The following is a 14,445-nucleotide window of genomic DNA, read 5'->3' as shown; positions in this document are numbered from 1 at the left end:
CCTTGCACAACGTTGGAGTTACTGCTGCTCATTTCCACCGGATATCGATTTCACGCTTCTGAGCTTCTCTACGTCTCTGTGTGTACAGGCCGGTCGTGTGGTTTCACACCATTTCCGCCCAGTGACTGGAAACTCACCACCCCTCCACAGCCCTCTTTCCACTCCCCCACCCTCCTCTGTTCCACTTCTGGTCTCTCAGACACACTTATAATCTCTGAGACAGACTCTGTGTTGGAGACTACAGGAACGCTGAAAAACTGGGAGTGAAGAGGGAGATTCGATCTGTTTCTGAATCCGTTAATGTGTTATAGGACTGTGAGGCGGCATATTAGCTCTGTTTGTGACCCTGGGACTGTGCAATGGGTCAGTATGGAAGTAGCTGCACTTATGTCTGATCCCGGGAGTACTTGTTCGGCACACAACCGCTACAGCACATCGCCTCCCGCACTTTCACCCCTTTATCCAATACCCTCACCCCCATTTCAAAAGCCCCCATTTCCTTTCACTTCCCCCCTTGCTTTCAGTGGAGGATGTGAGATAGAAATGCAGAGGAGAGAGAGGGAGTAGAGGAAAAAGCAGAGAGCTGGAGAGAGGGGCGAAATTGAATCTCTCCAACAATCCTCCCTTTCTATTTCTACCCCTCTCTCTCCATTCCCTCCCAGTTTTTGCCCTCCCCTTCTTTCAGTGATACCCTTTTCTAACCCCTGTAATTCACGATTCTCTTTCCGCCAAACCGTAACATTCCCCTCGCTCTCCCTCCCTCTGTTTCTCTCCACTTGCACTACTCTTCTCCCCGCGCCACTCTAATCGCTACAGACTACCCCCTCTCACACCCTCAATCTCCCTCGTCCCCAGCGCTTCGTCCCTCTGCTGTCGGCTCTCCTCTTCTTCGGCTGCTCATCCGTTGTTTGCTGGTCTCGTTCTGATCCACTTGTCAACACAGGCTTCCTCTGACAACGGTTGCTTCCCCTCGCTGAGCTCAGAGACGCAGAGGGCCAGCGACAGGATGGCCAAGAGCGAGACCTACATGAAAAAGCAGTTCGTAAAACCAGACTCACTGTCTCCATCGGGAGGTGAGTGGGGCAGAGATGGAGTGAGGGGGTTTCAGTCTCTTTCTAACCCGTGGAGTTTGTAATGGCGGGTGTAGAGTGAGCTTCACTCTGTGTCTGACTCCGGTAGTGTGTGATGGGACGGAGTGGAGGGAGCGTCACTCCTTTTCTGATCACGGGACTGTATAATATAAACCATATAACAACCATATAACAATTACAGCACGTTAACAGGCCGTTTCGGCCCTTCCAGTCCGTGCCGAATGCTTACTCTCACCTAGTCCCACTGGCCCGCACTCAGCACATAAGCCTCCATTTCTTTCATATCCATATGCCTATCCAATTTCACTTTAAATGACAATACCGAACCTGCCTCTACCACTTCTACTGGAAGCTCGTTCCATACAGCTACCACTCTCTGAGTAAAGAAATTCCCCTTCCTACTATTCTTAAACTTTTGCCCCCTAACTCTCAAATCATGTCCTCTTGTTCGAATCTCCCCTGCTCTCAATGGAAAAAGCCTATCCACATCAACTCGATCCCCCTCATAATTTTAAATACCTCTGCCAAGACCCCCACAAGCTTGTACGCTCCAAAGAGCAGTCTGTCCCCCATTATGGGACAGAGTGAAGGAAGATTTAACTCTGTGTCTGACCCCGGGAGTGGGTGATGGGACGGTGTGGAGAGAGATTCACTCTGTGTCTAACCCCGGGAGTGTGTGATGGGACGGTGTGGAGGGAGCCTCACCCTGTTTCTGACTCTCACTGTTCTGTCCCCAGCTAAACCTGATGTATCGTATGTGGAACTTCATTTTAAATCCCTCTCTGCTCCCCAGGTCCGGAGGAAAGGAGGTCAGTTTCACTTTATTGGTTTGACTCTGATCAGATGATGTGCATCTTCCTGTCGAGAAATCTCATCCCAAGCGCACAGTTAACCCTGATTGTTCCCTATTAGTCAATAGGTCAGGAGCAATGCGTGCGAGACTGGATGAGAGACGGGCTCTATGGGTAGGTCGGTGAGGAAGGATCGCTCTGGGAAGGGTCGGAGTGGAGGCAGAACAACAGACGGGGTTGTACAGAGGGAGGGCTGTGGAAAGGAATGAGAGACGGGCTCTATGGGAGGGTCGGTGAGGAGGGAGAGCGCTCTGGGAAGGGTCGGGGTGGAGACAGAGCAGCAGGCGGGGTTGTACAGAGGGAGGGCTGTGGAAAGGAATGAGAGACGGACTCTATGGGAGGGTCGGTGAGGAAGGAGCGCTCTGGGATGGGTCGGGGTGGAGACAGAGCAACAGGCGTGGTTGTACAGAGGGAGGACTGTGGAAAGGAATGAGGAGTTTCTCTGGGTGGGGTCGGTGCAGAAAATCCCATGAATTTTTTTTGTGTGGTGTCAGTACCGTGAGAGGGGGTTAAACTGGGGGCACTGAGGGGAGCTGTGTGATGGGGCGGGTGCGGGAGCAGGGAGTGCTGTGGCATGGCCGGTGAGCAGGAAACACCTTGGGAAGAGTGGCGAGGAGGGAGGAGAGTGGCAGGAGTCAGAGAGGAACGAGAACTTTATAAAATGTTTATAACACTGACACCGTTCCAAACCAACTCTCTCATCACTCTCTTTCCTCTCTCTCCCCTGCCTCCTTCATTCCCCTATCTCTCACACACTGATCCTCTCTGATCCTCTTTTTTTCCTCCACTATTTCCTTTCCCTACCGCACACTCTCACGCTTTCTCCCCATTCCCAACTCTTCTCTCTCTTTTCCACATCTCTCCCCTTCTACGACTCCTGCTCTCTGCGTTGACATTCCCCTCTATCTGCTTACCTTTCCCCATTTTCCCCTTTCCCACACTCTCTGCTCCCTCTCTTTCACATTCCCCCGATTACCCCTCTCTCCCTCTCGCTTACTCCTCTCTCTCCTCTGTTGTCTCTTCTCTCTCTCCGCGACTCTTTCCCTCATTCTCTACCGTTGTCTCATTCTCTCCCTGACCGGCCTGTCCGACTCTCTCTCCCAGATGGTTTGATCTCCACCTACTCAGAGCTGAACTTTCGGAGAGACGATCCCCTCATCGATGAGGAAGACAATGCTCACATCACCTCGGGACCCGGAGGGATGCCAACTACTGCACAAACAGGTCAGAGTTCACAGTAGTGACGCCATTCTGAAAGCGTCCGGTGTCATTTGCCCAAGTGTTTCAAATTTTAATTCATCTGCGAGCTCGTTCCATCTCCTGTCTGTAATGTGTATAAATGATCGGGTTGAATTTGTAGATGGGTGTGTTTGTGAGTTGCACATGATGTAAAGATGGGTACTCTTGTGGATCATGTTGAAAACTGCCAAATTAAAAAGTTCAATGCGACAGTAGATCAGTCACAGATCTGGCTGGAGAATTTAAGAGTTTAGCCCGTCATGTATCCGATTTGTGGAAAAAGAACAAAAAGTGGGCAGACAATAATACAACTGTGAAAAAATAATAAACTCTGAATCCAGACGGCCGATTCCCCATGGATCCCCTGTATCATAATCATCTGGATAAGCTTCCCCTGAGGGACCCAGTCAAGCTCCGAAATGAAGTTGACGGAGACAACACCCAGAACTCCAATTTAATCAATCGCGTAGGAGAGAGTAAAACACATCGGGAATCAGTCAGACACTTCTCAGCCTTTGCCGAGTCCAGGAATTTGGACTCTGAGCGATTACGGCAGAAGGTAACTGAGCATGTCAGTGACTTGGACCACGGGATTAAATCTCATGGACCTGATGGAATGCACCCTCGGGTTCTGAAGGTAGTAGGCAGAGAGATTGCCGAGGCGTCAACAATGATCTTTCAGGAATCGATAGTGTTTTTGGATTTTTAGAAGGCCTTTGACAATGTACCGCACATGAGGTTGCTTAGGAAGAGCAGAGCCCGTAGAATTACAGAGAAGTTTCTAGCACGGGTGGAGCATTGGCTGATCGGCAGAAAAGAGAGTGTGGGAATGAAGGGATCCTATTTTGGCTGGCTGCCGGTTACCAGTGGAGTTCCACAGGGGTCGGTGTTGGGACCGCTGAATTCTACAATGTCTGTCAAAGATTTGGACCATGTGAGTCATGGACTTGTGCAGAATTCGCCGATTATACAAAGAAAGGTGGAGGAGCGGGAAGTGTTGAGGAAACAGAGAGCTTACAGAGGGACGCAGATAGTTTAGGGGAATGGGCAAAGAAGTGGCAAATGAGACACAACGTTGGAAATTGTATGGACATGCACTTTGGAAGATGAAATAAACAAAAAGACTATTATTTAGATGGTGAGAGAATTCAAAATGCAGAGTTGCAAAGGCATTTGGGAGTAGTTTTGCAAGAGACCCTAAAGGTTAACCCCCAAGTTCAGTTGGTGGTGAAGAAAGCGAATGAAATGTTGACATTCAGGTACAGAATATAAGAGCAGGGATGTGATGTTGAGGCACCAAAAGGCACCGTGAGACCACACTGAGAGTATTGTGTGCAGCTTTGGGCTTCTCATAAATATTGGCATTGGAAAGGGTTCAGAGAAGATTCAGGAGAATACCTCCAGGAATGAGAGGGTCGCTGTATGAGGAACATCCGGCAGCTCTTGGGCTGTATTCCCTGGAGTTCAGGGGAATGAGGGGGCCTCTCATAGAAACTTACCGAATCTTCAAAACCTGAACATATTAGATATGGAAATATTATTTCAATGGTAAGCTACTCTCGGACAAGTGACCACGACTTCCGGATTGAACGACGTCCTTTTAGAACTGACATGCGGAGAAATTACTTTATTCAGAGGCTGTTAAATCTGTGGAATATGTTGCCACAAGCGTCTATGAAAGCAAAATTATTGGGTGCAGATACAGATAGGCTCTTGATTATCCCGCGAATTAATGGGTATCAGCAGTCGGGAGGGGAGTGGGGATGACAGGAAGAATTCCTTCGGCCCATAATTGAATGGCGGGGCAGACTCGATGGTCCTAATCGCCTAATTCTGCTACTATATCTTATGGTCTTATGCTGGTGTGGTCTCTCCACAGCTGCGCAAGAACGGAAGTCGAAAGTGAAGATCGGAAATAGACGGTACCGTCTGATCTGCCTACTCTGCCTAGTTACGTCCGCCCTCATCATGATAGTGGTCGGTCTCTCGATCCTTGGTGAGTGGAACGGGCTCCGGGTGGAGTCAGAACGTAAATAAAGAGAGTGGAATTAATTGTTATTGTAAAACACCACAGTGACACCGACACGGCGCTTACCGTAACACCGACTAAAACGCCTCACCACAACACGGACGCACCCCTAACCGTGATAAAAACACGGCCTTTACCGTAACACAATCAAGACTCGTCCTGACACAGTCACGCCATTCACCATAACATCAACAATGCTGTCACTATCACGAACTTCAACGAGACACAAGAACACTCCTGACCGCGACACTGACACGACCATCGCCGTGACACACACATGGAAGTCACACTGACCGCAACGTACCCCTCACTGTAATATAGATATGCCTCTGACGGTATTACTGATCAACTCCTCAAGGCGACACCGAAACATACCTCACAGTGACACCGACACGCTCTTCACCGTGACACTGAGGTACCGTACACCGTGACACCATCACGCTCCTCAACGTGATCCGCTCCGCTGCGCATCGCGACAAAGACTCAGAAGTAATTGGAACAGTCCTTACCGAGACAGTATCACCCCTCAACATAACACCGATGCACCGCTCACTGACGCAATTACCCACACCTCACCCTGACTAAGGCATAACCCTGAACGTGATACCGAGACCTGAATTCACAATGACACCGACATAGTACTCTCCGTGATACCGTCGGAATGCTCAGCGTGACACTCTCACACACAACGAGAGCATGACATGTCTCTCTCAGTGAAACAGACATACCCCTCTCTGTGAGACCAGCACACCCCTCACTCTGATATTCGCCTCGTCTGGACATCGAGATACACTTCATTGTGATCCGGCACACCTCTCGCCGGGGCACAGAAACTACTATCAACGTCACACCGACACGTCCCTCACAGCAACCGGACATGCTCCGCACGACACTGTCGCAGACCCCCCATGGTAACAACAACAAAACCTTCACCGGGACATTGATAACCCCTCAGAGTGACACAGACACGCCCCTCAAGGTGGCGCCGACGCCTCTCACTGTGCCACCAGCACATACTTCACTGTGACAACCTTCACCGTGATACTGACACAACACTCTCTGTGACCCGTTCGGTAGCGTGACACTGACTCACGTGTCACTGTAAACGCTAACCATCCTTCACCATCTCTCTCAGTATCACAGATTCGTCAGTCTAAGCTCATCTCCGACCGAAACTGCCATGAGTTAAACGCAACCCTTCCAACCAAGCTTTCTTAGCTTTGCTGTAATCTGTCTTTTCTTAAAGGAATTCACAACAATTTCCGTCACAAGTTCACTCAGATGAAAATGAAGTACAGATCTGTCAACAAAACCAAGTCTCAAATCTGCGAATTTTTGACCAGCAGAAGAGGTGAGACATCATCCCCCTCTTTCACCCGCTACTCATCACAGGGCAGGCATGGAGAGAAAAAGCGTCACTCTATGCTTGACAACGGGATTGTGTGAAGAAATGGTATGGAGGGTGATTCACTCTGTCTTTAAGCCGGTGAGTGTGTGATGGGGCTGCGTGGAGGAAGTTTCACTCTATCACTGAATCCAGGACAGTGTGATGGAAAATTGTGGAGGGGGATTCACTTTGTGTTTGACCCTGGGAGTGTGTGATGGGGCAGTGTGGAGGGATATTCACTCTGTGTCTGACCCTGGGGTCTGTGATGGGACGGTGTGGAGGGAGTTTCACTCTGTGTCTGACCCCGGGCATCTGTCGTGAAACGGTGTGGCGGGAGTAACACCCAGATTCTGACCCCGGAGGGAGCTTCACTTCGTGTTTGATTCGGGGGACTTTGATGGGACGGTGTGGAGGAAGCATCGCTTTGTTTCTGACACACTGTGTGTGTGATAGGGTGGTGTAGCGCGAGGATACTTCTGTGTCTGTCTCCGTGAGTTTATCAGTGGAGGGGTAGAAGTAGCCTCATTCTGTGCCTGACTGGAGAGTCTGTGATGGATGATTTGGAGGGAACTTCACTCTGTGCCTGATCCTGTCAATCTGTGATGGGAAGATGTGGAGGGAACTTCATTTTGTGTCTCTCCCCGGGCGTGTGCGATAGGAAAGTGTGCAGGGAGATTCACTTTGTGTCTCATTGTTTCTTGTTCCTGATTTCCAGGGCAAACGTGTTCAAAGGACTGTGTCACAAATACAGACCGGCGTTATTACGTATCCAAGTTTACAACATCTTTCTACAGAGCGATGCAAGAATGTTCAAACCGTGACTTCAGGATGGTCGAAGTCAATTCGAGGGATGAAGCGGTATGTGACCCAGCACGAGAAGATTCCACAGTAACACAGGCATCATCACACACCCTCAGACACAGAGTGAAACTCCCTCCACACCGTCCCATCCACACACTCCCGGGGTCAGACACAGAGTGAATCTCCCTCCACACCGTCCCATCACACACTCCCGGGGTCACACACATGGTGAATCTCCCTCCACACCCACCCATCACACACTCCCGGGGTCAGAGACAGAGTTAATCTTCCTCCATACCCTCCCATCACACACTACCGGGGTCAGACACAGAGTGACTCTCCCTCCACACCGTCCTATCACACACTCCCGGGATCAGACACATGGCGAAACTCCCTCCACACCATACAATCAGATACTACCGGGGTTACACACAGACTGAAGCTCCCTCCACACCATCTCATCACGCACTCCCGGGGTCAGAGACAGAGTGAATCTCCCTCCGCACCATCCCATCACACTCTGCCGTAAACGGTTTTCGATTTTCGGCATTAATCAAAGGAATTTAATTTTACAGAGTTTTGTTTTCCACTCTCTTGTCCGTTGGAACGTTACTTACTGGGTTGGAAAATGCGCGAACGGGTGAGATTTGTACTGATATGTGAATTTGAGATGGGGAATGACACTGTCTTGAGGGGAGAAAATGGGATTAGTTTGCGGACAAAAGTAGGTTTGTGAGAAGAGGGTGGGTTACTGGAATTTGTTGTCGGGAGAGGATGATACAAGTGGAATATTTTAGGGAGCGATACTTGTCTGTCTCGGACAGGGCAGTGAAATACTTTTGACGATTGTCAGTGGGCTCCGGAAATAATTTCTCTGGGATTATTTTGGGTACTGACGCAGGACTGCGGTGATTGGGAGATGCAGTGGAATTAGTTTGGAGTCTGACACTGATCTGGGGGGAGAGAGTGGGACAACAGGATCAGTTTGGGGTCTGACATTGATCTGGGGGGAGAGAGTGGGACAACAGGATCAGTTTGGGGTCTGACACTGATCTGGGGGGAGAGAGTGGGACAACAGGATCAGTTTGGGGTCTGACACTGATCTGAGGGGAGAGAGTGGGACAACAGGATTAGTTTGGGGTCTGACACTGATCTGGGGGGAGAGAGTGGGACAACTGGATCAGTTTGGGGTCTGACACTGATCTGGGGGGAGAGAGTGGGACAACAGGATCAGTTTGGGGTCTGACACTGATCTGAGGGGAGAGAGTGGGACAACAGGATCAGTTTGGGGTCTGACACTGATCTGGGGTGGAGAGAGTGGGGCAACTGGATTAGTTCTGGGTCTGACACTGATCTGGGTGGAGAGAGTGGGACAACTGGATTAGATTGGAGACCGATACGGGGATATGGGTACAGATTCGGTCAGTGGGTCCAGTCTGCTGACTGACGCAGGGCTGAAGGAGCAGTGAGAGGCAATGGGATTAACCTGGAGACGGACATAAACTGTCGGGCGGGAGAGGAGCCGTGGGATGTATTTTGGGACCGACAGAGGGTTGCAGGATCAGATTGTACCGACGGGATTAATTCCGGAACCGCGTACGTCTCTGGGGGGTTGGGATTCTTGGATTTGTTTGGGGACTGAAATAGATCTGACGGGATAAATGGGTGTGTTCTACTCGCACTGGGACTGCCACCGGACTGTGCAGACCGCGGGACGACCGAACGGAGGCTGTGGGGGAGGTGGTGTAGTTGGATTAATCTGTCGACTGACACAGAGCAGTGGGGAGACATTGGGACACTGGGATTATTTTGGGAACGACACAAGGCTGTGGTGATTGCCCGGATTTAATGGGATTAGTTTGGCGATGGGCTCGTGTTCCGCCGGATCTGCTTCGTCTCTTTTCAATTTTTTTAACCATTTATTGATAGGGATGATGCCACTGGTCTGCTGTACAATGTGTCTTCCGGAAGGTGCTCCTGCCGTGCATGCACATCGAGTGGAGGGAGTGACAATTGCCTTGATGATAATCACCATTTCATCTGCGAGAAGCCTGCCCCCTGCTGGCCGGAGATCCCTGCAAACATTCAGCTTCTCTGTCAACAGCCAGAAGAGCCGACTTGAATCAAATGATTACCCTGTCTTTCCCTTCCTTATCTCTCCTCCACTCTCACTCAGCCCATCCACTCAAAATCCTCCCTGCAGTCTCTGCCGCTACCTGCTACTCTATTCTCCTCTTTTCGCAACCCCATTCTCCCCACCACACATGGACAAACCCCGTTCTCCATCTATCCTCTTCTTTCTTGCCATAGCTCCCCCAACCCGCTCTTGCTCACTCCCTCTAACTTTCTCCCTCTCTCCTCATCCTACTTCCTCGACCTTTCTACGCCCGCTATTTCACCACTCCCCCTTCCACCCTCTTTCTTTTTGTCTCCCTTTCCCCCTTCCCTACCGCACTTTGTCCTTCTCCACTCCGTTCCCTCTACCGTCTGTCTGTGCCCCTCTTGAGTTTATGCAACTCCTTAAGGTTCCAACTACGCTGCAGCGAATAAAGACTCCTTCCTCTCTCCATCTCTGTTACTCGAGTCCCGGCAATATTCCTGTATATCTCCCTGTACATTCTTTCCGGATCAATGTCATTTCCCCCAGAACAGGGCGACCAAAACTGTGCGGGCTCACTGACGTCCTGTACCACGGCAACGTGACCTCCCGACACCTGTACTCAGTGCCCTGACCAGTGAAGACCAGCGGGTCGCATCGGGTGTTTCCTACTGGAATCTCCATTTGATTTATTTTCTAAGACTTACATGGCCGAGAATTTCTCGTTTTGCAGCATCAGTGCGGCGCAAGAATGTAAAATTAATGTAAACTAAAAATATTAATAAATACCGCAAAAATGTGGAGTTAGTTCTCGTGCGTTGAAAGATGTGATGGCGCAGTGGAATAAGATGTTCCATTGCCTCTCTGTGTTTTGAAATTACTTACCGTTGATGCAATAGTCCGCACATTTATTTCTACAACCAATGTGCACGACCGTGCATTTTCCAATATTGTGTTTCATTTGCCAATTTGTTGAACATTCTACTATTCTGTCTGTCCCTCTGCATCCTGCCTTTCTACTGGTTGGTAAGTTGATAGAGAAGATCAACAAAAATTAGCCATTTCACACTTATCTGGGTTGGACATCTGCCACTTTCTTGCTCAGTTTTGCATCCTACCAATGTCCCGCTGTTACCTCTGACATCCCCCCACAGTATCCAGAATGTGTCATCAGCAAACGTGCTAACCCATCCCTCCACTTCCTCATCCAGTTCATTTATAAAAATCACGAAGAGTAAGGGCCCCTGAAGGGATCCCCGAGACACTCCACTGGTGACCGACCTCCTTGCAGAATATGACCTGTCTAACAGCACGCTTTACCTTCTGTGGGCAATGCCCTCTTGGATCCTATGCCTCCTTACTTTCTCAGCAAGACCTGCACGGGTTACCTTATCAAATGCCTTGCTGAAATCCATATACTTGTATGGAACGACCTGCCCTTTAAAAAGCCACGCTGACTACTCCTCGAGTTTAGTTTATAAATTGAATGAAGGCCAATATGTTTGGCGTCAGGAATAATCTGGCAAGTGCGGATTCGGCCAGGTTGTTTTCTGGCAAAGATGTACCTGCTAAGTTGGAGGCCAGGCGCTGTTTCATAAGAATTGTGGGAGGTTTGGAAGGAGAGAGGAACTTCAGTGTAGAGGATTGGGGACCACACACTGTGAATGGGGAAGAGAACCGGGTAACCAAGGGGCGGAGCAGATAGGAGTTGGGACTGGGTTTGACGTTTCGGAGATTCCTGATTAATTTCTGGACGCTCCGTTAAAGGAAGTGTGAGTGTCTCTGGGGAGGATACAGTGGGGATTCACTAGGATGCTGCCCGGTATAGAGGAGACTATCTATAGGCAGTGGTCAGAATTTTCGGTTTCTTTTCTCTGGAGCGGCGAAGGCGGAGGGGACAACTGCCAGAGGGTTATCTCACTAGAACAGACACAGATGGACCAGACAACCGGTGTTGTTACCCCCAGGATAAAAAATATCTAGTACAAGAGCGCATGCATTGAGGTGAGAGGGGTAAGTTGAGAGGAGATGAGGTTGACAAGTTTTTCATTCGCACAGAGACTGGTGGGTGATTGTTCTGTGCTATCAGAGACGGTGGTGAGGGCAGATCGACAGAGGCGTTTCACTGACTCATTGACAGGCACGTGGATTTGCAGGGAATTGATAGAGATGGACGTGTGTCGGCGGAAGGGATTTAGATTAATTGGTATATCACAAAATTGCTGGCCGAAGCGTCTCCTCTGTTCGGTGATTGACGTTCACTGCTCTACAGGAGGGTCAGGGAGCGTTTTGGACTCATGGGATGGGAAACGCAGGGGACGGGGTAGATGAAGGAATATGACGCTGCATTGAGACACTCAGGGAACGACCTCTCGACATAGGCAGTGAACGAGCCACACATCCCTCACTACTACACAGGCACTTCCCTCACCGTGACACCGACACAGCCCTCACTACTACACAGACACCCCCCTCACCGTGACACCGACACAGCCCTCACTACTACACAGACACACCCCCTCACCGTGTCACCGACACAGCCTTCACTACTACACAGACACCCCCCTCACCGTGACACCGACACAGCCCTCACTACTACACAGACACACCCCTCACCGTGACACCGACACAGCCCTCACTACTACACAGACACCCCCTCACCGTGACACCGACACAGCCCTCACTACTACACAGACACCCCCTCACCGTGACACCGACACAGCCCTCACTACTACACAGACACCCCCCTCACCGTGACACCGACACAGCCCTCACTACTACACAGACACACCCCCTCACCGTGTCACCGACACAGCCCTCACTACTACACAGACACACCCCCTCACCGTGTCACCGACACAGCCTTCACTACTACACAGACACCCCCCTCACCGTGACACCGACACAGCCCTCAACGGGACATGAACGCGCCCCTCACCGTGACACCGGCGCACCGACACGCCTTGCAGGATAACATGAACACACCGCCCAACAATACCGACACACCGTCACGCTCTTCACTTTAGCAAGGACACAGTCCGCCCCGTATGCATAATCCTCTCCCTCTCCAAGTGTCCTCCCCAACTTAATCTACCTTCGCTCTCCTGCAATACTCCCTCTCTCCGTCACAAACTCTCACCTTTACGACACTCCCGACCCCGGCACCGTCCCTCCCTTACAAGCTGCCCCGTCTTCGTGACACACTCCCTCTCTGCACAAATCACCGTCTCCGTTAACGCCTGTCTTCCCACCGCCACAACCCGTCCCGGTGACCCGCTGAATCCCGTAAAGGTGCAGTGAGTTTAGTCTGGATAATAAGGCGGGGTCGTGGAGAGTGATCGGTGTAGTGAGATTAGTCTGGATAATAAGGCGGGGTCGTGGAGACTGATCGGTGTAGTGAGATTAGTCTGGATAATAAGGCGGGGTCGTGGAGACTGATCGGTGTAGTGAGATTAGTCTGGATAATAAGGCGGGGTCGTGGAGAGTGATCGGTGTAGTGAGATTAGTCTGGATAATAAGGCGGGGTCGTGGAGAGTGATCGGTGTAGTGAGATTAGTCTGGATAATAAGGCGGGGTCGTGGAGACTGATCGGTGTAGTGAGATTAGTCTGGATAATAAGGCGGGGTCGTGGAGAGTGATCGGTGTAGTGAGATTAGTCTGGATAATAAGGCGGGGTCGTGGAGAGTGATCGGTGTAGTGAGATTAGTCTGGATAATAAGGCGGGGTCGTGGAGACTGATCGGTGTAGTGAGATTAGTCTGGAAAATAAGGCGGGGTCGTGGAGAGTGATCGGTGTAGTGAGATTAGTCTGGATAATAAGGCGGGGTCGTGGAGAGTGATCGGTGTAGTGAGATTAGTCTGGATAATAAGGCGGGGTCGTGGAGAGTGATCGGTGTAGTGGGATTAGTCTGGATAATAAGGCGGGGTCGTGGAGAGTGATCGGTGTAGTGAGATTAGTCTGGATAATAAGGCGGGGTCGTGGAGAGTGATCGGTGTAGTGAGATTAGTCTGGATAATAAGGCGGGGTCGTGGAGAGTGATCGGTGTAGTGGGATTAGTCTGGATAATAAGGCGGGGTCGTGGAGAGTGATCGGTGTAGTGAGATTAGTCTGGATAATAAGGCGGGGTCGTGGAGAGTGATCGGTGTAGTGAGATTAGTCTGGATAATAAGGCGGGGTCGTGGAGAGTGATCGGTGTAGTGAGATTAGTCTGGATAATAAGGCGGGGTCGTGGAGAGTGATCGGTGTAGTGGGATTAGTCTGGATAATAAGGCGGGGTCGTGGAGAGTGATCGGTGTAGTGAGATTAGTCTGGATAATAAGGCGGGGTCGTGGAAAGTGATCGGTGTAGTGAGATTAGTCTGGATAATAAGGCGGGGTCGTGGAGAGTGATCGGTGTAGTGAGATTAGTCTGGATAATAAGGCGGGGTCGTGGAGAGTGATCGGTGTAGTGAGATTAGTCTGGATAATAAGGCGGGGTCGTGGAGAGTGATCGGTGTAGTGAGATTAGTCTGGATAATAAGGCGGGGTCGTGGAGAGTGATCGGTGTAGTGATATTAGTCTGGATAATAAGGCGGGGTCGTGGAGATTGATCGGTGCAGTGAGATTAGTCTGGATAATAAGGCGGGGTCGTGGAGAGTGATCGGTGTAGTGAGATTAGTCTGGATAATAAGGCGGGGTCGTGGAGAGTGATCGGTGTAGTGAGATTAGTCTGGATAATAAGGCGGGGTCGTGGAGAGTGATCGGTGTAGTGAGATTAGTCTGGATAATAAGGCGGGGTCGTGGAGAGTGATCGGCGTAGTGAGATTAGTCTGGATAATAAGGCGGGGTCGTGGAGAGTGATCGGTGTAGTGAGATTAGTCTGGATAATAAGGCGGGGTCGTGGAGAGTGATCGGTGTAGTGAGATTAGTCTGGATAATAAGGCGGGGTCGTGGAGAGTGATCGGTGTAGTG

General features: G+C 50.5%; 1 protein-coding gene across 1 annotated transcript; it reads left to right on the top strand.

Moving 5' to 3' along the window:
- Positions 1–1,006: 1,006 nt before the first annotated feature.
- On the top strand, positions 1,007–10,206 carry LOC140720733 (uncharacterized). Its single transcript, XM_073035563.1, has 8 exons — positions 1,007–1,073; positions 1,829–1,900; positions 3,047–3,166; positions 5,061–5,177; positions 6,457–6,561; positions 7,313–7,455; positions 7,974–8,038; positions 9,328–10,206. Exons 1-8 carry the CDS (start codon positions 1,007–1,009, stop codon positions 9,518–9,520), a joined length of 882 nt encoding a protein of 293 aa, XP_072891664.1. The 3' UTR covers positions 9,521–10,206.
- Positions 10,207–14,445: the final 4,239 nt, after the last annotated feature.

Source organism: Hemitrygon akajei, unplaced genomic scaffold (assembly GCF_048418815.1).
Source record: "Hemitrygon akajei unplaced genomic scaffold, sHemAka1.3 Scf000046, whole genome shotgun sequence".
Taxonomy (NCBI): domain Eukaryota; kingdom Metazoa; phylum Chordata; class Chondrichthyes; order Myliobatiformes; family Dasyatidae; genus Hemitrygon; species Hemitrygon akajei.
The sequence above is the reverse complement of the archived record's forward strand: the minus strand, read 5'-3'. Positions and strand labels throughout refer to the sequence as shown.

Bases quoted from the DNA above. Each gene is read 5' to 3' on its own strand.
- LOC140720733 (XM_073035563.1), top strand. From the start codon at position 1,007: ATGGCCAAGAGCGAGACCTACATGAAAAAGCAGTTCGTAAAACCAGAC. The intron at 1,074-1,828 runs GTGAGTGGGGCA...TTCTGTCCCCAG, and splicing joins CTCACTGTCTCCATCGGGAG to CTAAACCTGATGTATCGTAT. The intron at 5,178-6,456 runs GTGAGTGGAACG...CTTTTCTTAAAG, and splicing joins GGTCGGTCTCTCGATCCTTG to GAATTCACAACAATTTCCGT.